General features: G+C 44.5%; 2 protein-coding genes across 5 annotated transcripts in view; one reads left to right on the plus strand and one right to left on the minus strand.

Moving 5' to 3' along the window:
• LOC105029830 (SEC14-like protein 2) lies at positions 1-26578 on the minus strand. 2 transcript variants are annotated; one of them, XM_010903378.4, is made up of 13 exons: positions 26495-26578; positions 22900-23109; positions 21656-21731; positions 19176-19219; positions 17740-17802; positions 17351-17539; positions 16853-16948; positions 16678-16738; positions 14154-14237; positions 13769-13875; positions 7993-8132; positions 7071-7240; positions 1-2821 (listed from the first exon to the last, which is right to left on the minus strand). In XM_010903378.4, the coding sequence occupies exons 2-13, from the start codon at positions 22951-22953 to the stop codon at positions 2535-2537; spliced, it is 1371 nt and encodes a 456-aa protein (XP_010901680.1). In that variant the 5' UTR covers positions 22954-23109; positions 26495-26578; the 3' UTR covers positions 1-2534. The 2 variants fall into 2 exon arrangements, with proteins under 2 accessions (XP_010901680.1, XP_034152264.1); XM_034296373.1 differs by lacking the exons at positions 21656-21731; positions 26495-26578 and having other exon boundaries at positions 22900-22960.
• Positions 26351-27889, plus strand: part of rnf215 (ring finger protein 215) — a 6823-nt gene continuing 5284 nt past the window's right edge. For 2 of the 3 annotated variants that reach the window (XM_010903375.5, XM_010903377.5), the window contains exons 1-2: positions 26351-26754; positions 26874-27035. In XM_010903375.5, the coding sequence (XP_010901677.2) occupies positions 26509-26754; positions 26874-27035 (408 nt within the window). In that variant the 5' untranslated portion in view covers positions 26351-26508. The remainder of the gene's footprint in view (positions 26755-26873; positions 27036-27889) is intronic. The other variant, XM_010903376.5, reaches the window with a different exon arrangement.

The following is a 27889-nucleotide window of genomic DNA, read 5'->3' on the forward strand; positions in this document are numbered from 1 at the left end:
TTATCCTTAAAATTAAGAATATGGACAGTGTAGTGGTGTCCCCAGGCTTTATTTCTAACACAAATACTGTAGGTGTCATTGAGTTATTGGTGTCATGAATTCAAGTTGATTCAATTATGTATATTTTGACCAAAAAAGTGGACTATAGTTTCCATTACAATAGATTAGCACCCTACGTAGTACAGGCAACTCTACCAAACGAAATTATGTATCCACTTCTAAGAAAAGAAATAAAGACAATATTTTCACAAATATGTCAATGCGTTTGAAGAAGTACTGTTCCCGGTATACATTACTAAAACACATACAAACGTATCTCTTGAAGAGTAAGCACAAACCAATGTCAAGTAAGGCTATAACAGCTAGCAACAGTACATTCCATGATTTCACTGTACAAAACACTTCATCAAGATACTTTAACACATACTGTACATTTGATAAATTAGATAAGACAGAGCATTTGGTATATTTAAAAGCCAGCTTGTCAAGTCTAGCACATTCAAACAAATAGATTTTATTTAAGGCAAGCATAAAAAGGGCATGTCTCCTGTTGTTATTACAAAAATATAGACAGCAACAGGGTTTACCAAAATTCTGGTAACTTTTCAAAATGTCCCAGGCTTTCTAGAAATGTAATTTGGGGGATTCCTGAAATCATAAGGGAATTTGCTTGGACCTCAGAATCCCCCAACTAGCACAACTAGGGAAAACCTTAGAATGTTGCATTTTACCAGAATTGTGCAAATTAACATACTAAGCAACAGTGTTGTACAGGAAAATGGAATGTTATTCTAATGTAGTGGATGGATACTTAATGATACACATTTTTATGAAATACTAGAATAACGAACCGAGGATATGCATTCCATAAAACACTTGCCTTCCATGGACGAAATTTCCATATAACAACATTTCGGTAAGTCAACAGTGATTTCAACATATCTCATGTTTATGGTGAAAAGAGAACACAACTTCAAAATGGCATAATTAGTAATTACCGAAACAGAAAGTGGGTAAGAAATAGGTTGAATCTGACATTTTTCCTTAATCCTTAAGGAGTTTGTACCATCTGGTGTATAAAAATAAATCCATAAACTTAGTAAAATGTTCAAGTAAATTCTTTCAGTCTTGGTTTGAATACATCTCTATTTCAGGGGACCCAGAGTTTTTTAACTCTGTTCATTGCATGTTCTAGATCCGGTCCAGGGTGTTACATGTAGTGTCATCGGAAAGCCTCATGTAATGCATAGGACCTGAACTAATAATAATAATTAACAATAATAATCATAGTAACTATATAGGTGCATCATTGTGGAATACCAGACAGTGTCATTACAGATGAGGCAGTGTCTCCAGAAGCTATCTGTATTTTAAGTTGTGGAACTTGAAAATAATGAACATAATGTTTGTTTATTCGCAATAGTCCAGCATTTCTCAAACTAGAGGTGAGGTGGCCCTGATTTGAAATGTGGTCAATAAAACAGAGTACCAGGTGTTTTGTAAAAGCACTTTGTGACAGCTGCTGATGTAAAAAGGGCTTTATAAATAAATGTGATTGATTGAAATTTGATTGAATACGCAAAATGTGGTTGTATTATCCAGAGCAGTTTTTGTTATCATTTTCTGCTATCTACTATGTGATAATAAAATCTTATTTCTTATTTGGCTCCAACTTTTCTGTTAAATCTACAAAATATTATTACCTGATTTCTCATAGATAAGACTCCAGAACCTCTTGGAATCGAGTGGACAGAACCAGACTGTGAATCAGATGTTCTTTTGTTACAGAGTTGGTCATAATTATTTGCCTAATTATTTACCACATCTAATTTAAACATTACCTTAAGATTTAGATTTTTTGAAGACTGTCATAGCTCCAATTTAGAAAGTAACTGTCATGGGGTGGGGTCACATACATTTTCTAAAATAAAAATGGGGTAGTTCTAATAAGCAGCATATTACCTCCAGGTTCTTTAAAATGATATACAGTATGTTCAGCTAGTATGCCAGCTAGCTGATTATGTTGTGCTGCAAAGAAGGGACTGTCACTGGAATATGAGTGTTTGTGAGTCAACGTATAGATCAGCACAGATTAACTGACGTAGCACTAAGCTGGCTGCCAATATTTTCCTCTTTCACACGTACAAATCTGCATGTGTGAATTGGAAATATTTTTTGTATATACTAGTCTCCTTTAGACACCCTTGGAGAGTAGGGTCACAGCCAGTCACTATTGATGGAGACTTAGTAATTAGGGTAAATTGCCTTGCTCAAGGGCAGGACAATAGGTTTGCCACCTTCTTGGTTTTGGAATTCCAACTATTTTAGCAACCTTTTGGTAACTGGCCAAAAACTCTGTCTGCTAGGCTACCGGCAGCCCTGCTGTTTGTTGGTCAGCATCATATGGAATGGCCCATGGTCTGCTGAAGTACATCAGTGCTGACCAGTGAGGTTGGATTCAGTGCTTTCGGGTATGACTTTATTGAACATGACAGGGGTTTAGGTCAACTCTAGCTCACTGATGTGCATCACCATTAGCTGCTGGTCTCAGATTCTAACCCGCCCTTGTTCTTTAGAGATTGCGATTGGCTGCTCGCCACAGATTCGGAACCGCCCTTGTTCTTTAGAGATTGCGATCGGCTGCTGGGTGCTGATTCTGAACTGCCCTGGTTCTTTGGAGAGTGCAACTGGCTGTGAGCCCCTGATTCTGATGCAGACCTTTTCTTCTGTGACTCTGATTGGCCAGGCAGCAGGACCTCAACGGTGAAGCTGATTCGCTTGGACTGGAAGATGCTGTAGGTGTTGTCGAATCGCAGCACATCTGGAGAAAGAACAAAAACAAACAGATGCCTCTTAGTTAAGTTGTTCTTAGTCAAGCCCTAGTTTTTTAAGTGGGCTTGTTTAGGTAAACACAACAGTTAACATTATGGTAAGAAGGATAAGGTGGGGGGGACAGCCCTCCCTTTAGGGAAAACCTTTGTGACACAAGACAGATGGCCAGCATCTTACCACACCCCTTCTTCCTGCAATAATGTGGGCCTCCTAGCTGCGGCTGTGGCTAGGATGACAGAGGGTCGCACCTCTGTCCCCCGCTGAGGTCAGTGAGGTGGCACGTGCCTCGGCGACCATACTGAAGCTGACTCAAGCAGGCCAATTCCCTATCGGCTGGTAGGGTGATGGCAACGTCAGTGGTGCAGGTCCGGCACCTATGGTTGGCCGTGACCTCTCTAAAGGAGCCGGAGAAGGTTCCTTTTCTAAACGCTCCACTTCAGGAGGACGCCCTGTTCATTGCGGCAGTCACCGAGGTCCTGGTGCGCCAAAAGAAGGACAGAGAGGAGCGCAACATCGCCGTGCCAAGGCAGCAGGGGCAGCTGAACAGGACGCGGCACATCCTGTGCAACGGGAGGTGAGAGAACCTCATCCCCAGAGGTCGTCCCCTCCTCCTCGTCGACAGGCCAACAGGGGTCGTAAGGCCCTGCCGTTCAAGAAGGCAAGTTTCCATTGGACGGGGCAGATTTCTCTGCTGGCCCCTCTGTGAGGTCAGGTCAGATATGCTCGGATGCACCGCCTGCTGGAGCCTCTGTCTCCTTGGTTACGGCTGTAACCGGTGGGGAGACAGACAGCTTGACACGGTTGGCGCATGCGTCGTCCTCTCCCTTTCTGGGTGGCCTGCTTTGGGCAGGTTGGCTGTTCATGGACAGCCGTCCGGCGGCGGTCGGGGCAGAGGACGTGTACAATCAGTGGCTGACCACGGCCCCTCAGCTGCGTGCTCGCCCGCTCTCTCTGTTCTACTTAGAGTGGCGTCGGCTATGCACTCTGCCGGGGTGGCTAGACAAGACGCTGAGGAAGGGGTACGCACTGCAGTTTCACTGCCAGCCTCCCCCGTTCTCGGGGGTCGTGGAGACCGTCATGACGTCTCCTGTGAAGGTTGCTGCCCTACAAGGGGAGATTGCGGACCTTCTAGAAAAGGGGGCTGTATCCCTAGTCCCGTTGGGACAGAGGGAGAAGGGGCTGTACTCCCCTTACTTCCTGGTGCCCAAAAAGACGGGGGGCATGCGGCCGATTCTGGACCTGCGCGTTTTAAACAAATGCGTGTCAAAGCGGCCGTTTCGCATGCTAACAACGAAGCGTCTCCTGGAGTGTGTGCATCCTAGGGATTTTTGTGTCAGCATCGATCTGAAGGATGCTTACTTTCATGTTCCTGTTCTGCCACGCCACAGGAAGTTCCTGCGGTTTGCCTTTCAGGTTCAAGCATACGAGTACACGAGGATTCCGTTTGGGTGCGCGTTGGCCCCCCGCACTTTCACCAAGTGCATAGAGGCAGCGTTGGGGGGGTCAGGGGGTCAGGGTTCTGGCCTACCTGGACGACCTGTTGGTTCTGGTGCACTCGGCGGAACAGGCAAGGGTTCACACGTTCCGGTTGGTGCCAGTCGCGCTCGGTCAGAGGCGTTTGGCCTCCTTTGGAGCCCCACATCAACTGGCTAGAGTTGGACACGATCCGACAGGTGTTGCTGCACTTTGCACCGGCCCTGTGGGGCCAGGATGTGTTGGTGTGGTCAGACAACCGCACGGCGGTTGCTTACGTGAATAGGCAGGACGGGGTCAGGTCTCTGCCCCTCCACCTGTTGGCGGTGCAGATTTGGGAATGGGCGCAGGTGCACCTCAGGTCTCTGAGGGCCCTTCACATTTCCGGAGAGCTCAATGTTGGCGCGGACTTGCTGTCTCGGGGAGGAGATCTGGAGACGCTTCGGGAGGGCGCAGGTGGATCTGTTCGCGTCCCGGGAGGATGTGGCCGAGAGTACTGTTGTATGCGTTTCCCCCTCTACAGTGCGGTCAGAGGGGTTGTCGCTCATACTGATCGCCCCCTTTTGCCCGGGGGCCCTGTGGTTTGGGGAGGCAGCCCAGATGGTGGTGGGGACGCCGTGGCCGATCCCTTACCGCCACGGGGCGCTGTCCCAGGTGAAAGGCTCGATCGGGGTGCGAGGGCAGCATTCAGGGCGCGAGGGCAGCCTCGACGTCGGCTAGCTATTCTAGCCGCTGGGGTATCTTTGCCCGCTGGTGTGAGGACACAGGGGTTGACCCCCTCTGTTGCGACGTGGGCAGTGTCCTGACGTACCTGCAGAGTTTTTTTGAGCAGCAAAGGTCCCCTGGCACGCTAAAGGTGTACGCATGTCATGAGGGTTTCAATGCAGTGTCTGTGTTTTGCCACCCCTTGGTTAAACGGTTTCTGGCCGGGTCCCGCTGTTTGCGTTGCCTCAGTGGGATTTGGCTTTGGTTCTGGAGGCACTGTGCGATGCGCCGTTCGAACCTCTTGATCAGATACCGTTGCGGATGCTGTCCCTTAAAACGCCGCTTTTGTTGGCTCTGACCTCTGCTAAGAGGGTCAGTGACCTTTGTGCTGTCGACGCAGCCTGGCTGTCTCACCATTGCTCCCTAACCCGGCTTTTCTCCCCAAGGTGATCAAGGCGTCTTTTCGTTCCATGAAGATGGTGTTGTGGCCGTTTTCTCCACCTCCCCATACGGGTGCGAGGGAGGAGAGGTTGCATCGGTTGTGTCCGGTCCGTGATTTGGCACAGTATGTGCAGCGCACGGCCACGGTGCGGACCGCGCCCCAGCTCTTTGTGTATCACGGTGGCCCCATGGTGGGCCAGCTGTTGTCGGAACAGTGTCTGTCTCACTGGTTGCGTGAGGCGATTGATCTGGCCTACAAGTCACGTGGTGTTCCTACGCCTAGTGGGTTCAGGGCCCACTCCACGCGTGGGGTGGCGGCCTCAGCTGCACTTTTTAGGGGCGTGGGGGGGGGGGACATTTGTGCTGCTGCGTCTTGGTGGACGCCGTCGCAGTTTGTCTGATTTTACTTGCATGACATGGCCACAGGCACATTGGCCCACTCTGTGCTCAGTGTGGCAGAGTCTGGGGTGTGAGTTGGGTCCGTCCGCTGCTCCGGTGTACCTGTGCGCTCTTGTGTGTGATCTATTTTGTTCTTGATGGTATCCTATTCGCGCCATTATTTTTAAACATGAACGCATCATGCGAGTCAGAGGTTGCAGTCCTCGTTATATTTGTACAACTGAACGACATTATATAAGTCACTGTATAATCGCCGAAAAATACAATACCACAGCCTAATCCTCAAAAGGAAAATGCAGTGTCATCATACTATGGCGACAGTTCAGCACTGAAACACACCGGTCAACAAATTGAGAAGGACTGTCCGCACCCGCAGACAGATTCCACGCAATAAAAATCACGGCCTAGTCGGGTCGTCATAGGGCTTCTTTGACAAACTAACGCTTTTTGCAATTTTGACAGTTCGTTCTATGGCGTAGTTATGCGACTCACTGTTCAGTTGTTTTCAGCCACCAGTAACCGGGAAAAACAACTTCTTCCTCGCGATTGCAAATCGAGCCCCTATGCTCTACAGCCAAAGTTCAGCAGAATCGTTAAAACATCTCAATCGGGTCGCAGCAGCATCATGTTAGATATCGGCCGTTTCGTATAGTGGTTGTAATAATTAGCATACCCGTTTGTCAAGGGAGAGAGAAATTATATTATTTATTGCAACATTAGAAAGTCTCGTGAGGTTACGGACCTGGTCTTCCTTACACAACCTCAATCTCATCTCATTCAATCTCTTCTCACTGTAATGTTGGTTACAAGCTGATATATACATTGAAGGGTGTGTCTACCTAGCAAAGATCAGGTTTCCAAGACAGTAACCCCCATGCCAAATGGCCATCATAAACATTCCTTTGGTCATTAGAGCATAACCTACAGAGAGATAATCTAAACAGAGAGGTTTCTGTTGTTCTCATTATCTAGGCACATTCACTTCCCATGAAACGTACATTCATATTGTAATTGTTAATGCTCAGATTCCACACCATGAATCAGAAAAAGGTGCATATGGAACAAGAAAAAGTGGACTAGGTTATCATGTGTCTCTGCCTGTATGATTTAAACTGTTCTAGTCTACTGTTGGATTTTCACAGCACTTGGAAGTTGCTGGAAGCATGAAAACTTGGAGTAGGGTCCCTTGTGGGTCCCATGTCTGGCCTTCCTGTACTCACAGACTCCAGGCTCGCTGCAGGTTAAGGAGCCATCTTCGGGAACAAGGTGGGCATTGTATCTCTGGCTTGGAAGTACCTCCTGCATCTGCCCGGCGTTCTGCCTCTCTCCCAACTTCCCCTTCATAAAAACCCCGAACCCGACGTCTGCACCATCACTAAAAAACTGCCACCTGCAACACGGGATGTAATATTATACAAAGAGGTATTTTATATATTGATCATTTCAATGGCATACTTCATATTTTTTGTTCACCATAAACAAATAGCAAGCTGAGAGACAGATGCATATTGTGAGGGAGGGAAAAGAGAGAGCAAAAAGATGAGGATGCTATAGGGAAAGATGAGGAAAAATAAAAAACAGGACAAGAAAGGAGAAGGAAAGCCAAGATGGAGGACAGAGAAGCCAGAAAAAGAGGATAAGAAACAGGTTAATTAACAAAGTAGCGGCCCCGAGTGGCTCAGATTCTAAGTCACTGTCTAAGTACTGCATCATTGTTGCTAGGATTTCACCATACTGGTAGTGGCTGGGGGTCCGGTTAAGGGCAGAGCAGCACCGCTGGTAGAGAAAGTCACACAAGGCTGCCCTGTCGTGTTGCTCTCTAGTGACTCCTTGTGGTAGGTTTAAGGCCCAAACGCTCAATTGTCGTTGTTGCAAAAGAATGCGCTCTCCTCCAGTGCGTATGTGGCAGAAAATACTTTCTGGAAGAGCGAGCAGTGTGATAAGAAGCAGAATGGCTTGGTGAGAGGACCCATGTGGTGATCTTTGACGCTGTGGAACCTGCTGTGGTTGTTGTGATGGTGCAAGGCCATCATTGAGAATTGGACGACACCAAAGTCGAGGAGATGGAGAAAAAGTGGGATAAATTGTGGCAGGAGGGAACAAAAAAAGGAATGAAAAAGAAAGTGACAGCAGTCCACTCACCTGAGCACACAGCCAGGGAAGAGGACCTCATATTCTAGCTGCTGTGTGGAGCCTCGGCTGACAGTTAAACATTGTTCATAGTCCACCTTCACAGACTCGCGGACATAATAGGATGTAGGCACCGTCCCTGCATAGTGGATCTGTAATGCAGACATTTATAAAAGATCAAGGATGTTATATCACATTCATAACAAACAAAGGATAAGATCAGCATGTTGACATTCTGTGAAAGTCAGCAGAGAAAATGTGAAGAAAACTGATTTGAGGGAGAAATTGATAAGGAAATTAAAAAGAAAGCTTTACTCACTAATGTGAATCTCTTGCAGTTAAATGTTTTATCATGAGCATTTGATTCACTGCATTTTGTTGTAATGCACTTAAATATAGTTTAATCTAATCTAATCGAAGTTCACACTTTAATAGGTTAGAAATGAGAGTCCAGAGAAATGTCCGCAGATGTACATTTTTAAATTTATTTGCATAACAACAAGAACAATAATGAACGGGAACAAACACAATAGGGTTTCACCAGTGAACTGCTGAAACCCTAATAATTTTCCTTATACCATACTGCCTGTCCTTACTGGCAAATATCTGTATTACCCTAAACAGCCATGAGGGGGAGTTTATTTGCTACCACATGCCTGAAGCATTTAATATGAGATACTCTTGCAAACAAAGGCAGTTTTTCTCCACAGGTTGCAACATGCAGTATCATTTCCTGGGGATGTTCAAACTGTGCATGTTATGTATGGAGAATCTAGACCTGCAATATTTGATTACCCTCAATAGGGGGCAGGTGTGATACATTTAATGTGCAAGTTGTCTAGACACAAACGGTTAGGCCCCTGATCAAAATACACGTGGCGCTGCCAACGGTAAGTGTTCCAAAGGACCTTTCAACTTTGACTGACTGTTTCATAATATGTACAGTACAGACCCCAATATATAATGATGAGGCTATAAATGTCTGCATAACCTACCAGTGACTCACATCACAGTGAAGGTTGTAGAAGTACTATAGGCTAACCTATGGGTCGTTGACATGACATGAAATAACAAGTTGGTGGTGATAAGTTTTTCAAGTTCAAAGAAAAGTCAAGGAATGAGAATTGCTCCACTATGACCTACAAACCTCGAAAGCAATTGGTGAGCTACTGATGATGAAAGATAAAATTCCTGTCAATCCTAAATTAAAAATGTATATGACCAAGGGAAGAAAAAAATGCAAATGCAAATAGAAGAATTCCAGTCCTTAGGAAGTGATTCTTCCGGATTATTCCAAAAAACAAAAAGAGTTGATCCTTTCTCTGGTCTTATTTGGAAGGACAAAGATCTGCCTCTTCTTCCTCTTGCTCCTTATCGTCTGGATTAGGGCGATATCTGTACCTATGTATCTACAGAGACATCAGACCAAAGGGCAGATCCATCAATAAGAAACAATTAACCATTTATCTGCAGGGGTTTGCGGTGGCATGTTTAGCCTGGCTACTGCTACGTGTACGGCTGCAGCCTGTGGAATCTATACAGCAAAATTGCTAGGATGGAAAGCCATTAAGTAAGCAGCAGATATTATGCTGCATAGGCCTACACCGACTTACAAATGTAGTAGGATGGAGGCACCGTCCCTGCATAGTGGATCTGGAATGCACATATATAAAAAAGGAAGAATGTAATGAGGTATGCTGAGAAAACTGCTGAGTCAGCTGCTGTAAATACAAACCCGATTCCAAAAAAGTTGGGACACTGTACAATTGTGAATAAAAACAGAATGCAATGATGTGGAAGTTTCAAATTTCAATATTTTATTCAGTATACAACATAGATGACATATCAAATGTTTAAACTGAGAAAATGTATCACTTTAAGGGAAAAATAAGTTGATTTTAAATTTCATGGCATCAACACATCCCAAAAAAGTTGGGACAAGGCCATGTTTACCACTGTGTGGCATCCCCTCTTCTTTTTATAACAGACTGCAAACGTCTGGGGACTGAGGAGACAAGTTGCTCAAGTTTATGAATAGGAATGTTGTCCCATTCTTGTCTAATACAGGCTTCTAGTTGCTCAACTGTCTTAGGTCTTCTTTGTCGCACCTTCTTCTTTATGATGCGCCAAATGTTTTCTATGGGTGAAAGATCTGGACTGCAGGCTGGCCATTTCAGTACCCGGATCCTTCTTCTACGCAGCCATGACATTGTAATTGATGCAGTATGTGGTCTGGCACTGTCATGTTGCCAGGATTGTGTTCACCGACAATGTTTTCTGGAAGTATTCCTGAGCCCATGTTGTGATTTCCATTACAGTATCATTCCTGTATGTGATGCAGTGCCATCTGAGGGCCCGAAGATCACGGCATCCAGTATGGTTTTCCGGCCTTGACCCTTACGCACAGAGATTGTTCCAGATTTTCTGAATCTTTGGATGATATTATGCACTGTAGATGATGATAACTTCAAACTCTTTGCAATTTTTCTCTGAGAAACTCCTTTCTGATATTGCTCCATATTGCTTTCAACATTCGATATGTTATCTATATTCTATTGTGAAGTAAATATAAGTTTGAGATTTGGAAGTTATTCCATTCCTTTTTTACTCACAATTTGTACAGTGTCCCAACTTTTTTGGAATCGGGTTTGTATAAATCAAACCAGGTATTAATGGGCTCGAAGGTCACACACTTCCAGAGATTGTGTAAGTCTGTATAAGCCATCTTAAGAACAAGACCACCAATTATCTTTAGAACACACTATCCTTACTGGCTAGTGATATACTGTAGATTACATCAAATCAGGCATTAACAGGCAGCTGCTCCTGCATTCGCTATCACACAACCACACCCATCACATTCGCATTACAAAGGGAAATTAATATTGAAAGAACGCTCAAATGGAAAATCATTGAACAAATTCACTAGGCATGGCTTTCTCAAGGTGACAATGCAACAAATGGAATTTTCCGCTTTCGACTTAATGACTGGAGTAATGCTGTAGATGTAATGACTGGAGTAACGCTGTAGACTTAATGACTGGAGTAAGCTGTAGACTTAATGACTGGAATAACGCTGTAGACGTAATGACTGGAATAACGCTGTAAATGTAACAAATGGAATTTTCCGCTTTCAACTTAATGACTGGAGTAATGCTGTAGATGTAATGACTGGAGTAACGCTGTAGACTTAATGACTGGAGTAACGCTGTAAACGTAATGACTGGAGTAACGCTGTAGACGTAATGACTGGAGTAACGCTGTAGACGTAATGACTGGAGTAACGCTTTAGACGTAATGACTGGAGTAACGCTTTAGACGTAATGACTGGAGTAACGCTTTAGACGTAATGAATGGAGTAACGCTTTAGACGTAATGACTGGAGTAACGCTTTAGACGTAATGACTGGAGTAACGCTTTAGACGTAATGACTGGAGTAACGCTTTAGACGTAATGACTGGAGTAACGCTGTAGACGTAATGACTGGAGTAACGCTGTAGACGTAATGACTGGAGTAACGTTGTAGACGTAATGACTGGAGTAACGTTGTAGACGTAATGACTGGAATAACGTTGTAGACGTAATGACTGGAGTAACGCTTTAGACGTAATGACTGGAGTAACGCTTTAGACGTAATGACTGGAGTAACGCTTTAGACATAATGACTGGAGTAACGCTTTAGACGTAATGACTGGAGTAACGCTTTAGACGTAATGACTGGAGTAACGCTTTAGACGTAATGACTGGAGCAACTTGGGTTATTTGACAGCTCTAATGTAGTTCCACCTTTATCCCGCTAAAACATTGACTGGCATGGATCTGATAGAAGGTAGACAATAGTCTTCCTTTGTAGTAGCTTTGTGACAGTGCAAGACTGACAGTTTTGCATTTAAACTCTGTGTGGAACTTGATAACGGATGTTTGCAATGGGAAGTAAAAGTTTTTATTTGGAAATGTTTTATATTGTATTGTATTACTATTGAAGCTTACTGGCTTATTTATATCCAGTGAATAAAATGGAATGCTTTTATATTTTATTTTCTATTGGCCTAGTAGGTCTGTTTGGTCACTGTCACCGGAATCCAGCAGTCCCAATTTTTGTCCATTATTGTTTATTGTGATTATATAAAACTGTGGTTATTCTGGAACAGGTATAACGACTTGTTTGGTGCACAGTGTGAGCTGGTATGATACTGTTGTCTCACTCCCCAAGGCACAGGACAGAGTAGGCTATGTGAACTAAGTTAAACGGTCTGTACTCTCACTCGTTACTCACTGTGCACTCTCCAGGTGGTCTGTACTCTCACTCATTACTCACTGTGCACTCTCCAGGTGGTCGGTACTCTCACTCATTACTCACTGTGCACTCTCCAGGTGGTCTGTACTCTCACTCATTACTCACTGTGCACTCTCCAGGTGGTCTGTACTCTCACTCATTACTCACTGTGCACTCTCCAGGTGGTCTGTACTCTCACTCATTACTCACTGTGCACTCTCCAGGTGGTCTGTACTCTCACTCATTACTAATGGAGCACTCTCCAGGCGGTCTGTACTCTCACTCATTACTCACTGTGCACTCTCCAGGTGGTCTGTACTCTCACTCATTACTCACTGTGCACTCTCCAGGTGGTCTGTACTCTCACTCATTACTCACTGTGCACTCTCCAGGTGGTCTGTACTCTCACTTATTACTCACTGTGCACTCTCCAGGCGGTCTGTACTCTCACTCATTACTCACTGTGCACTCTCCAGGCGGTCTGTACTCTCACTCATTACTCACTGTGCACTCTCCAGGCGGTCTGTACTCTCACTCATTACTAACGGAGCACTCTCCAGGCGGTCTGTACTCTCACTCATTACTCTGTAATTATTTAGGTTACCATTTGCTTATGAAGTAGGCAATCTTAGAAGAGCAAGGGTGGTTATGAAGCTGTCGGTTTGCTTAGCGCTATGCGCTCTAACCAAATTACGCACAGTCTACTCCAGTTCCCCTGTGCTCGTACTCTGACTCAGGCCTGTTTGATTCATTCAGGATGTCATCAGAAAAAACACTGATTCTATTGCATAGGAGCAAGATTATGTTGGGCACACAGAAGGCCATGGTTGGTCAATCTGTGGTTTAGGCTCACTGGTATTAATAATATTCTGGCCTGCAGAACATTAGCTCCTAACATTTTTGGCCAAACCTTGGTTCTGACCCCTTATACAGAGGATATGGATATGCAATAGTCTAATAGAAACATCCTCAGTAAGACAGTACCTGTTAAAACTGATGTTGAGAAACAAGTAGGAGCTCAACGATGAGAATAAAAATAAAGAGCCTGTTGTGGTTGACTGAATTTAAGCATTTATGCTGTATTCCATTAATCAAAACAGGCTCACATATTGTTTAATGCTGAACTCCAATCACAACCCTTCATTAAATAAGGAACAAAGCGCACTCCCTGGGTTGATCTGATCTCTATAATATATGCCCACTGAATTACAAGTATTGTCCTAGTGAAGGCAAGATGGATTATAAGAACATTGTATGCTTGAAACTTTTGGCACACGCAGGAAAAGTCTTTCCTACTGCAGAAAGCCCTAAGCCAAGTATGGAGCAACTATTAAAAAGTCACAGGTTGCCAGGTATTAAAAACTAAATGCGCACCAAACTACTAAAGAAAAGCAATTACTACAGTGTTAGACATGTCTCTTTACAGCTATAGCAACATAAGGAAGTGGGGGTCTTAGACAAATTGACCAACCCTGGAAGAAAGCATCCCTTGTCCTGGTGCCGGGAGCTTACCTTGGTCCTACAACGAGGGTCACCATCCGGATCGGTGAGTTTACCTCCGTAAGCAGCAGGAAGCTGCTCAGCGTCAATGTAGTTCATCAACACCTCTTGCCAGTTGGCTGCAGAACAAAAAGGTGACAAGACACAATAATTAATTTATATTTCTACCAGACAAAAAATGTCAGTCGTTCTGTAGTGACATGTTTTACTGCCAAGTGAAATTAACTCAAATTGATCTGCAGTATCTGTATCTTAACCTAGTTGCTAAAAGTGCAACTTTATGCATGTATTCACAATGTATGGAATGTTGCTAGTAGAAATGTCAGACATTGAGCAGACATTCCAAACTCCCCAATGTAAACATTGTATTTTTATGAGAAATAAGGAAATGTCTCACCGCCCAGAATGATGATCTTGTTGCGGGTGATCTCACTCAGGAAGTGCTTGACAAGGTTGTAGGCCACGGGGAACAGCTTAGGAGCTGAGGGGTGGAGACCGAGATGAGTAAATATTACAATGTACAATTATTAAATAGCCTAAAAACAAACAAAGAAAAATAAAAAGCATAGAATCATCAGGTAATTTATCGTCAATAATTGTTCATCCAGGAAACACAGGAAATGTTTGCTATGTACAGTATGGAAATATAAAGAGAGGTTTTTAGACAACAATAGACAACTCTTAGTTAGTAATCTAGCTGTACAGTACTAGATTAGACTATAGCAGCTAATAGCTAGCTAATCTTAGTTAGCCAGTGATTTTCATGCTAGCTACACAGTATGAAGGCACAGCACTGATTTTGGATTTTCTTGTTATTAGAGGTGCACCCTGCGATACAACAACTTTGTAATGGGACTTCAAAGGTACTGCCTTTGAAAATCTACTTTGAATGGCAGTCTATGGGACGACAGTCTTCCCCAAATGGTGGGTGTGACTTTGCATGTTATAATGTCTCACATTAACGCCGACGCTGACTATCTTCTTATTATCATCATTATTACTATTATTTCTTGGTAATGGTCATTTTATTATTAGTGTTGGGACGATATATGTATGTTTATCTACTTTAGTTGGAGTATGTCAATCTGGACGCTAAAGGACACAAAGGCAAAATGAAATACAAATACTTGCAAATGTTTTTTTTCCCTGTTGTAAGGAATACCAGGCAGGCAGTTTGGTTTCAATTGCAGAGAGCGAAGTATATTTTATTAGAAGGGGCAAGCAAAAAGAGTGGTCGAACGTACAAGCAAAGGTCAAAATCCATTAATCCAAGAAGGTACACAGGCGAAGGTACACAAGGACTAAGGGAAAAACACAGACTAAAAAAAAATACAAGGTAAAACACAGTACATCAAAAATACTATGGATAAACTCTGTGTCAAAGACTCAGTATGTAGTCAAAACTTATAATACCTCACAAGTGACCAAGAAACAACCTGAGGACTAAATAGTGCACAAACGCAAAGAGACACAGGTGAGATGAATGCAGGTGATTGTGACGGGAAGATACAGCGTTTGTGGAACACAGGATGACAAGGAGACTGGGGCTGTGCAGGTAAGAGAACCAAGACGTGGAGTGATCAAGGTCAGTGTAGTGAGTGAGTGCGGGGATGGGAGCTGGGTGCAGGGCTTGGGAAGGCAAGGGCGTGCTGTGTTCAGGAGGTGCTGGAACAGGGTGTGACCGAGACCTGACTGCAGGCCTCACACCTGGCATATTTTGCTTTATTGGATAGAGGATAGACAGTGGGAAATGTAGAGGAGTGTGCTCAAATAGTTGTATAATATAAAATACTGCCCTCCGAGGTATCTTGTCACAAAGTACTTCGGACTGTAGTTCAAGACAGTGAAATACAAATGACAGAATACTTAAATATAGTTTAATTATGTATTTTGAATAAATAACTAATTCTCTGGTTGGAGATGAGAAGGGAAAGGAACCTTACACAGGTCTGAAACACTTAGTACAGGTGATGGCTGTTCAAATTAGTCGTTACAGCATGGCGCTTGTATCACCAAACCTTGTGGGTTCGATACCCATCAGACCACCCATGTGTAAAATAAATGCACATAGAAATCGGTCACTTTGAAGAAAATCCTCAACTAAACAGCATAAATGTTCACGATTATATTTGTTATAGTTACCACGATAATGCTAAAGTGTAATACTTTCATGAAAGACAAGGATTCACTGACTGTACGGATCTGTTTCTATACATTTCCAAGTTGTAAACTGCGGGGCAGTAAACCAAATACCGGTTTAACAAGTTCCAGTGAGACATATGGGTGAACCATGACAGGCGCAGGACTCGGTGAGAACCACAGAAGTGGGAGATCACAAGGAATCATCACTGGACTCTCTGATCACGCCTATTAACTAACACAGGCGAAGGCTCAAGGGTAATTGCTCTTGGGAGAGGAACACTAGAGACCTGGAAGGGACAAAGAAAACAAAAATGATCGAGGAAAAAGAGAAGGAAGTGGAAGAAAATAGAGAAAAACACCAATGACAAGACAAGGAACGGACTAGAAGTGAATGAGGGAAATATAAATGTGAATCTCCATGCTAAGCTGAGCCCAAACCTAAATCCAAAAAGAGACTTTTAAATATCTTCACACAGCCTACAACTGGGCCATTTTAGAAGACACCTGTTTCCACAAATGTAAAGTGAAAAATGAAGACTACTGTATCACCAAAAACAGGAAGGAATTTAAAATTAACAGCTGACGACAGTCCAAAGCAGAAATGTGCTAAACCAAACCCTGCTTCTTCTGGACCCAGAACACTGGCAAGAGGAGCATTTGCTCACACAACAATGAATGAGTGGTGTGAACGAAGTCTTCACGTGTCTTTTTTTATATGTACAGAGTTATGATAGTATGGTTTTTAATCCAATCCAGATGCTAGATAGCCTGAAACTAACCTTTAATGACAAATAGCCTCTTGAGACCCTCAGGGTAGTTGTCTTCAAACATAGTCAGGATCTGCAGATATACAACAACCACAATTACACAGTATTCACTCCCAACACCACCCGCTACATGGATTCAACAGAGCAGTGTGTGTGTGTGTGTGTGTGAGTGTGTGTGTGTTTATACCTCTCCGTAAGTGTCGATGGCAGGCTTCCACAAGTGTTTGAGACCAAGACCTTCAACATCATAGATCATGGTTATGGCTTCGACATGTGTCCCAAGCTAAAGGGAGAGAAAGAGCCAGAGAGATGGAGGAATGAATAAAGAAATAGAGATGGAAGCATGGAGAGAGGAGAGGAATGGAGAGAGAGATGGAGGAAGAAGCAGAAAAGAGACAGAGAAATGAAAAAGAAGGATAAAAAAAAATCACAGAGGAAGTTGAGCGAGGAGTAAATGCATTCATATAAAAACATCTCAGATGTTTATCTACAGGCTCTTGAAAATAGACGACTGAGATTCTACACTTCATTTGTGATACAGGATGTGTCCTGGTCCTGCCAAACACATACTGTTGAAACCCCTGGAACTCCACATACCATACTGAAAACATAGACAACGCTCCCCACAACTTAAGTGGTAATTCCCATTCTAACACTATTTCTGTGACGGAAACGTTTCCCGTACCCTCTCAGACTGCAGGTCACACTCCCTCTGCAGCAGCTCACAGTCTCTTATCTTGGACTTTATGAAGTCCTGTTTGGAGGCGGACAGGAAGAGTCCTTTGGGGTCCATTGGACCGATGACATCCCACCAGATGGGGCTTCCCTCCCGGTCGTACCCGCACATCCCACCGGACAGGTACTTCTCAATCACCTGGGAACAAACACCATGGTAAGACACCATTTGCACCACGGCAAGGCACTATAACTACTGTGGTAATACAGTGCCATGCCAACACCCACATTTTAACCACTTCAGTATTTAGGCCTAGCAGGGATATTAGTAATGTTAGAATATACAAATGAAGTCTGCTAGCAGGTCAATGGACTGAGGATTACACCAGTCGGTCATACCTCTGGAGGCTGCCATTCCGTAGTGATTGTGTCTGCTTTCATGTGCTTCCTGAAGTCGAGGTGCTGGAAATAAAGCAAGACAGAACATGAGTGGCTCAAATAACGTAACAAGTGACGGCATGAAATCAAGATTCACACCCCCCATGCACATATAAACACACACGCTGTTTGTGTCATGACAAGAGTGAGCATAAGTGGGTAAGTGGATGAGTAGGTTTTAAACGGACAATTTAACTAAGACCTTCATGAACAGCATATCAGCATGAAGGGGATAACACACTAGTCTTTGGAAAAAAGGCAGAGTATTCTAGATTGTGCATTTTTTCAAATTTGAGTATGCGTTTCACAGTAGTAGTAATAGTAGTACAAGTAATGGCAGTTAATAGGAGTTTCTTAGGCCATGTATTAGTTCAATTGACTGATTTGAGTGGTGTGCAGGTCTGGTCTTGGTCACAGACAGTGGAATAAGGGTGTGCCAGGTGTGGCCACACCTAGTCTGCACACTATTTGAAGTTCATAAGGATGAACGGAAGAGTAGCATAACTGAAACTTGGATATCAAATGTATGATTATGGCCTTGCAACATCAGACCAACTCAGGTAGGTTTGGGGGATTCGAAGAACAAGACATGTCCTCCAATGCAACTTTTCACCAAGCTGTTCTGCTTCTTTTCACACACGTCTAACTTAGACAGGAAGCATTTGCCAGAACAGGCTCGCAGAATGCCCTCTCCAGCCAACAACCATGGTTAGGTTAACAGGGGTACAATCTATTACAAGACCCCGGACAGTGCTGAGCCAGTGCACTTCAGTCCCCGGGAAAACCAGGGCCACAACCAGGATTATAACTTGTCACAGCAATGGCGCAGCTGTACTGCAAGGCAGTGACTTAAACGACTATGCCCCTCGAGTCATGTGTTTCATTTTCCAAAAAAATAAGACTGTTTCTGAGAATTTAATTCCTCAGCTTTTCAAATTGAATTTCTCTGTTTTTAAAAATGGTCAAACTGATTAGATCGGAACAGCACTTTGACACGTTATGAAAAAAGATTCAAGCGTCAGAGCTCACCCCTTCAACCTAAGAAATATAGGCAGATTGTACTATAAGAATGTGGCAAAAAATCTCATTGCATATTACATGACATAATGGATTTTCTCAACTAATCAAATGAAAGCGCTGGATTTTTTCTGTTTCATAAGCAGCACTTAAAATCTGACAGAACCAACTCTTTCAAAGAGCCTGTGTTGTATTGTGGTTAAGCTGCATTTCTGCTATTTGCCATGTGCTTTCCCCTTCTGAATTCAGAGTACTTGTATAAGACAGGATTTATAATTGATTTGCTACACCAGGGCTTGTGTAATAATGGGGGCAGTGAAGAGGTACAAACCCACAGTCAAAAACCCATTTCATTATTGTCATGAACGTGTAAGGCCTACCTTTCGAAGCATGGCTTCTGACTTATTGACATTGAAGTTCCTGGCTGTGAGAAGAGTTTGGAGAAAGACAGAAAGAAAGAATAATTAGCCATTGTAGATCACAGCCAATGGTGACTGGTTATTCAACAACTGAGAGACATGTCAGCATGGGCCAACAGCTTTAGAGCATCTCGGGCCTCTACAGCCAATGATAGCTATAAACATGAATCAACAAACAACAGTCAGACAGCGAACAAGCAGGAAACGACCCCGACGGAACCATTCCAGACTTTTCCTGCGACTCAAATGGCACCCTAATCCCTACTTAGTGCCCTGCTTAAAGGCTGGTCTGAAGTAGAGCACTAAAGAAGTAGAGCACTAAAGAAGAAAGTCAGAGTCCTTCTTGTGACGCGTGACTGACTCATTTTGCCAGGGCTGTGACTGTGCAAAATGAGTTTCCACCTCGCTCTATATATCTGAGACATTACTTTATTCCAGTCTCCTTGTTTTAGCCGATGAGCTGGGCCGGGAATGTCCCCATAACAACCGTCTATGGCTAGCTTCCATTAAGGCTCCTCACTGAGCTTAAGAACCGCTAGTCGCCTGAATTAGAGGCTTTTGTCCACTGTGTGAAAACCCCTTACATCAGACTCCTCATTTACCAAAGCGGCACAGCACAGTACTCACTTCGACAGAGGATGCTAATCAGCTTATCTAATGCTCTAGTTAAAGGTGATTAAATACTGGGTTGACAGCAGCGGTCAATCAGTGGCTTTGTCCCAAAGCTCTTCCCCTAATGTAGTGCACTATTTCTGACTACAGCCCTATAAACTACAAAGGGAATGGATGCCATTTGTAACTTGAGACACATTAATGACCAATATGCTTTGCGTGTGGTGTTGCAACTGAAACAGGGTGGAGCCTTTATACTTGCATATGTGGCCATATATACCAATATGAGAAAACTTCAAAGTATTTTTTTGTTATTCTGCTTTATTTCTTTGTGTGTGCATACAATGTTCAGGTTAGGCACATATGTGTCAGCGTGAAGCCCTGATTATGGAGAATGATGACTAGAAGAAGCAAAAAGGGAAGTTCAACCACCTCTGGAGTGCAATGTCTTCCTGTCACAAGGGTTACAGTAATGCCTGTCTAAAACGGTCTAAAATCAGTCTAATGAAACACAGTGATTGCAGCTACATTTCTTTATACTAAACAAAGGTTTACAGTCCTTTTCTCTGTCATGGTTCATAGAAACAGCAGCAGCCCATTGGAGTAATGATTTGCCTCAGAGGAAAATGTTTTAATACTGTAACTCACAAAGCTTTTAAAGAACATCAGTAAAAATGTATCATTTTCAGGGGTATTGACCTCCACAGCAACAGGGACAAATTAAGTGTAGAATCACTGAAAGCAGACGGTTAGCAAAGAAGCACTCATTGTCTGTACTTATATACCACAGTGCACCTACCCTTTTACACACACACACACACACACACACACACACACACACACACACACACACACACACACACACACACACACACACACACACACACACACACATATATATATATATATATATATATATATCTCATGTTCTCCCTCAATTTCTTTTTCACTCTTTTCAACTTACAAACCCTATTTCTCTCTCACATCTCGATCTCAAAATGAGATAGTGTTTTAGTTAACCTTACAACCATCTACTGACCCAGAACTCTTTGATAGGTGTGTTGGCAATTTCAAACTGCATAGCATAGCCAATACATTTTAAGTGCAGATCAGATTTTTGTCCTGGACTATGATCAGCCCAATAATCAACATACAAGCTCTCACTGACAGTAAAAGAAATGAATAACCGTTAGATGAAAACCTGACTGAGACAGACTAGCAGTAGATTGATCCAGGCAGCTACATCTAAGCTAGGCTAATAACAGATGCATGAGTCATTGTTTTACAGGTTTAGTGTGATCAGCCCTAGATTACAGTGTTAGTAAAACATTTCACTGCACTAATCAACTCTAGAGCAAAGTTTGTTCTTTTTCTGTCTCTCACTCTCTAGTTCTCTTTGCCTCTCACTGTCAATGGCAACTTGACTGTAAAAGCTCAAACACTGTTCATGTTCAAGTTAACTCTCTATTAGCCAGTTTTTCTAAATGAATGACAGTAGTGTACTGATTATAAAGTCCTCCCAATCTCAAAAACCTTAGTGGCGTAGCACAGCCAGATACACACGTTTCAACTTCTCTGTTAGTCAGTAACTGTTAACTTTTCTTTTTGCAGAACCTTTCAGCAATACAAATAAACAGCTGAACGTGTTAGGTTGAAGCCCAGATCTGATCTGCTTATGAAACAATATGTCCATCAAGATGAGCATAGCCAGTATCAACCTGTACAGTCTTAGCAGCCTTGCAGCACTCTGAAAACAACAGCTTTACAGTTATATATGGTAGTGGTACCGTAGCAAAGCAACAGGCATTTAATGTGTTATTTTGCCTCACCTCTAAGCCAGCGCAACAGGAAATGGTCATGCTGAGCTGGAAGTAGTGTAAGAACATCCTGAATCCTCTCTCGAAACTGCCCAAGGATGAAACAGGGCAGGGGAAAGAGAGGAGGAAAGAGAGGAGTGAGAGGAGGAAAGAGAGGAGTGAGAGGAGGAAAGAGAGGAGTGAGAGGAGGAAAGAGTGGAGTGAGAGGAGGAAAGAGTGGAGTGAGAGGTGGAAAGAAGGCCAAAAAATGTGTTAGTGATGGTGGACAAGACAGATTAGTGGTTGACAATAAGAACGCATGCAAAATTAGTTTTAGAAAACAGCCAACTGGTGCTATATCTTACATCTACATTTTTGTCATTTAGCTACAGTGCTTATCCAGAAAGACTTACATTTAAAGGTGCCCTGTCCTGCTTCTAATATTTTAGACAACGACACAACTTGTGTCCTCCTCTTCCCTTACTAAGACAGGAATAGTATTAGCTATTCCAGGGTGGTTTAGGGTGGGTAGTACTGCAATTGTCTAAAGCGAGTATGAGGAGACTTCAAGTCAATGCAAACTGACAGACTGGTGAAATAGTTTTAATTGGGAATTTCTCAGGTAACTGAAAACATTTTGCAGAATACAATTAGAAATTAGAAAAATTAACTTAAAACATTAACTGCAGATATGTTCTTGTCATTTATGCTTGTATTCATATAGTAGTACCAGTAAAAATCTTACAAAAAGGTCCCTTTAATTAAACATTTTAGTTCGGAGGGAATTTTATTTCAAAGGATTTATTTAATATATTTGCATAACATGAAAGCTTCAAAGTCAGGGTTGTCTGTTCAAAACGCGTGCGCGCACACACACACACACACACACACACACACCAATGTATTAGATCAAAATAAAATCACACACAAGAAACATCTTTCAAGCCTTTATAATTACATAACTTCTTGTGAAGACCACGATTATTCATAATAAGACTATGTTAGATTTTATATCCAGTTATGTGGTTACATAATTTTAATCAACAATCAACTTTTGCAAAAGGTAACACAAGGAACTACAGAAATAATTACTGCATGAAATAAATAAACGTATTTGTAATCTTTTGTTTCTGCAGATCATATTTTGTAACGTGTATAGCAGCCAATACTCTTTCCGCTCCTAGAAGACCGGAATGTTCCGAGTTTCAACAACGTTATCCGTCATCCGTACAAACAAAAACATGCGACACATAGCAATCTAGTGTAAATAAATTCACCTCCTCCAACGCTGCAGCCTGCTTCGGACTGAGGTCGCCAACCCTTCCACTCATTACGTCTGGCAAGACAAACAATAAAAACACCACCACTTTTATTCCGTCAACTGAAGACGATGATGTTGAAGACACGCACGTCACAATCCCTGTTAGCTGGACTGCAGTAGGTCTGTGGATTTAACGCTGTCCTGTCATTGCCGGTATCTTCTACATCTATGAAGTCACGTGGTGTAAACACAAGACGCACATTTAAAGGGCCAGTAAACTAAAATTAATCGGTGCATTTGAAACAGAACCTTGTGCAGCAGAGCAATGGATTAATTCACCAGATAAAATAAAAATAAACAAATATGCCTTAACATTTTCTAACTTACAATGACAGATTCTGGGTTGGTTCATAAAAAGAAAATATACTTTAAAAGTTGCATACTTCAGTTGCGCTGTACCCTGCGTTTTGGTGTTCATAATTTCGTTCCCAGATACGTGACCAATAGCCTGGGCAGGAGTTTTTGGTCTGAAAATTAACTACAGCATCCACAGCTAATTGTTGTTATATATTCACGAAAATCAGTATTTTCCCAGTAGATGGCAAACTTCAAAGCAATCCACCTAGGCAGATGTCAAACCATAGACTTGGATAGACCACACCATGTCTCTGACCGTCTATCAAAGGAGAATGATGGTGTTGGGGAGAGCGTACCTCTTCCTCAGCGTCTTGTCTAGCCACCCGGCAGAGTGCATAGCCGACGCCACTCTGAGTAGAACAGAGAGAGCGAGCGAGCATGCAGCTGGGGAGCTGTGGTCAGCCACTGATTGGGCCGTCCGCGAACAGCCAACCCGCCCAAGGCGGGGCCAACCCGAAAGGGAGAGGACGACGCATGCGCCACCTGGGCCGAGCCGTCCGTCTCCCCACCGGTAACAGCCGTAACCAAGGAGATAGAGGCTCCAGCAGGCTGCGCAGCCGAGCACAATGGACCTGACACCACAGAGGGGCGAGCAGAGAAGTCTACCCCGCCATACAGATAACTGCCCGAACCCCCATCCCGGCCAGCCACCTCAGGGGTGGCAGAGAGGGAAGACACAGACTTATGGAGTCGGACCCCTCTGACCTCATGCAGAGACTGAGGGCAGGGAGCCCGCTCACTAAACATACCCAGGCCTACAGCGGCCGTTTGAAATGAAGGCTCACTCACAGGTAAATAAGGTGAACACACAGCTTTATTTACCGAAACAGAGGAGCTCCCCACCAAACGCACACAGTGTGGGGAAGCGTCCGAGGGACACTCCCCCCCCAAAGAGTCAGGTACGCCGCTTCTTAAACGGTGGGGCCTTATGGCCCCCGTCGTTCTGTCGGCGGGAGGAGGAGGAGGGGACGACTTCTGGGGGCGAGGTTCCCGCACCTCACGCTGCGTCAGGCACGCCGTGTCCAGTTCAGATGCACCCGCCATCTCCGCGAGGTCTCAGGAGGAAAAGAGGACGCCGCAGATGAAGAAGGGACCGGCAAGAGGGGACGCAAACAGAGACGCTCCTCCCTGTCCTTCTTTTGGCACACCAGGGCCTCGGTGACCGCCGCGCCGAATAGTGCGTCCTCCTGTATCGGAATGTTTAAGAAGGGGACCTTCTCCGGCTCTTTCAGGGAAGTCAGCGCCAACCATAGATGCAAAACCTGCACCACCGACGTCGCCATGACCCGACCGGCCGAGAGGGAATTGGCTTGGGTGAGTTTCAAAATGGCTGCCGAAGCATGCGCCACCTCGCTCACCTCAGCCAGGGACAATGAGGTGCGACCCTCCGTCATCCCGGCCACAGCTGCAGCCAGAAGTCCCACATTGTTGCAGGCCGCGAGAGACTGCACCGAGAGGGCGTATTGTTTCTCCGCCAGGCTGGCGGAGACACGGTCCCTCACCGAAGGTAGAGTGGGGCGCTTGTCGGACCAGGTACTCAGGCCCGGAACCAGGGAGGACGCCAGTGCTGTTTCCAGGGGTGGGATGCCCCTGCCCAGCGTCTCCAACCACAGTAGTGAAGGCAAGGTGCGACTTCACGGTCCCCCGGGGCATGAACGGAGCGCTCCACGCCTCCTCTGCGTATTTACGCAGAGAGGGGACCTCCGGCGCCGCCTCAAACAAATCATCCCCGTCCTCTGGCGCGGGCACCTGCATGGGGATGCGCAGGCGCCGGGCAGTGGCAGAGATGGCAGAAAAGAAGTCCCCCTTTACTGCCGGGGGGTCGACACCCCTGTCCTTGGGGGTTGCGACAGCCTCCTCCAAAGAGGAAGAGCTGGAACGACTCCGCACCCACTCAGCCAAGCAGGGGAGAACAGTTCCTGAGGCTGGCGGATCCAAAACCGGGCCAGTCTCCTCAGCCTCCGACCCCGACTCCTGAAAGGAGTCCTCCTCAGAGAGGAGAGAGAGGACGTCGGCGAGGGGGATCTCGTCAGCGAAATACACAAGCCGCTCCATCCTCACCGGTAAAGGGAGGATGGCGCAGGCGGTGCATACAGGCTCCTTGGTGGCACCGTCACGAGCATGCAGCGGTCCTAGACACGCACAGCACAATGTGTGCGTGACCATCGCAGGGTCCAGCTTGCTACACCGGCAGGTTGACAAAGAAGTCAGAGGCCGGGGTGCCGCCACAGAAGAAGCCACTCCAGCGGCTGAAGTTGGTGAAGCCATCCGTAGCTATTGTAGAATTCACTGAAATGCATAAAACTAAACTTTCTCGTGAAGAAAGAATGGAGGCAGATTGGGGTGTGACGACCTCTTCTATTGCCATGGGGGCAGATGGCCATGAGAGGTGCGATTTGCATATTGAAATTTTCAGTGCCTACCTATTGGCAGAGGGGTAAACCAATAGGAGAGAAGCCCCTATGGGCAAACGTGTTACACTGGTTGCACTAGCTACACTGACCACCCACAAAAAATACATTTAGGTAAATTAAAATTAAACTTCACTTTGACAATGAAGAATTTCTTTTTCACCTCCCAAACAATTGCATTATTGATCCAACCTGATTGTACGTACAGATAGCTGTCTGTACTTTTGTATGCTTTTATTTTGGTAGCAGTGTAAAGGGATGGATTCTCCACAAGGAATATGTACATATCCCCTAATTTCAGATCTGGAAAGGATGTCGCTTTTTTTAAACGATGTAAACAACTCAGCAGGTGCTATGTACATGGGTCACAAGTGCCTAAGACTTGCAGAGTGTTTGCATACCTTTGGTTTTCATGTTTTGTGAGGTGATCTAAACACTCATGGGCTGTAAAAGTAGAAAATCTGACCGGCTCCATAGATTTCCCAGTTTTAGCCGCAATGTTTCAACGATGTTCTGCCCGCAAGGCTTTCAAAGCATCACGTGACTGAAAACTACGAATAGCAACTATGGACAATTCCGTACTAGAACGCAATCCATTCAAGTTAAGCCTATAGCCATCTCTATGCAACAAACTCATCTTCCAGCTTCCCGTTCGACCGGAAGTAGTATTCTTGTTTACATTTTAATTTTTGCGGTCCAAGGAGCTAAGTCGTACATGTAGTGGTTATTTAAAATGGTTGACACTTGATAAGGATTATTTATTTTATAGTACATGTAACTTACGCATTTTTTTGGATATGTCTGCTCGTTGTTGTTGCTGCTGTTGCTATTTCACCGTTGTTTTTCTGCTGTCAGCTCCATCATTCTTGTCCCTTATGCTAGTAACGGGCGAACAGGTCGCCTTAGTGGAGGTAGTATTGAGGGAACGTCGGGACGCCAGTACGGTTCTGCAAGGCGAGGTGCTCGAGGCGAGCTTGGAAAGCCGCAGAGTTACCGAAAAACATGATCAACAAGCGCATGATTTTGAAGGAGACCTCATATTAGTGAGTGATGTAATTCAGCTAGCATATGCCAAATAAAACCGCTGAACTTGTCTGTGTAGAAAGCTGAATAAACATTAATTCATATATAGTGACCCCAGTGTTTCATTGGCATTGGCCAGGTGCCGGATGAAGATCGGCAGTTGAGCCGGAGGAAAGGTAAGGGTGTCCAAGCCAAAGACCAGAAACCATGGATAGGTGTGGTACCGGTCAAAGTGGAGGAGAGCAAAGCTTCAACTTCCGGGAACAACCAGGAGTCCTTTGCTGCTGCAGTTGTCAATAAAGTGAGTTCAGGGAGAGAACATGGACATGGCAACTGACAATTTGCCTTTTTGTTGAAAAATTTGTTTTGGGTGAAAGATGTATTGTGACAATTGTCAAACAGCAGATTAATTTATTTAAGCAATAACACACTAAGGGGTGTGGTATACATTCTTATATGCTACGTCAATTAGGATTCAGTGCACCTGGTTCATAATTGACTTTGACTCCTGAATGCTTATTGGCAGATATCAGAACATCAAGGTTGACACACAAAAAGTTAGGTGTGACTTCTTTATATATGGGTGGTCCAGAGGTCTGGGCTGCTACCTCTCTTGCAAATGTATTTCTGCACAATGGGTTCTAGTCTGGTTTAGTGTGCTCTTTCAGCATAAACATTTTCACTTCTTTCCTATCAAATGGCTGAAAATACAGTATAATTAACATATATCTCTATTGTGGCGCGGGCACCGGAATGGGGATGCGCAGGCGCCGGGCAGCGGCAGAGATGGCAGAAAATAAGTCCTCCTTTACTGCCGGGGGGTCGACACCCCTGTCCTTTGGGGTTGCGACAGCCTCCTCCAAAGAGGAAGAGCTGGAACGACTCCGCACCCACTCAGCCAAGCAGGGGAGAACAGTTCCTGAGGCTGGCGGATCCAAAACCGGGCCAGTCTCCTCAGCCTCCGACCCCGACTCCTGAAAGGAGTCCTCCTCAGAGAGGAGAGAGAGGACGTCGGCGAGGGGGATCTCGTCAGCGAAATACACAAGCCGCTCCATCTTCACCGGTAAAGGGAGGATGGCGCAGGCGGTGCATACAGGCTCCTTGGTGGCACCGTCACGAGCATGCAGCGGTCCTAGACACGCACAGCACAATGTG

The sequence above is a fragment of the Esox lucius genome, chromosome 13 (genome assembly GCF_011004845.1).
Source record: "Esox lucius isolate fEsoLuc1 chromosome 13, fEsoLuc1.pri, whole genome shotgun sequence".
Classification (NCBI taxonomy): Eukaryota; Metazoa; Chordata; class Actinopteri; order Esociformes; family Esocidae; genus Esox; species Esox lucius.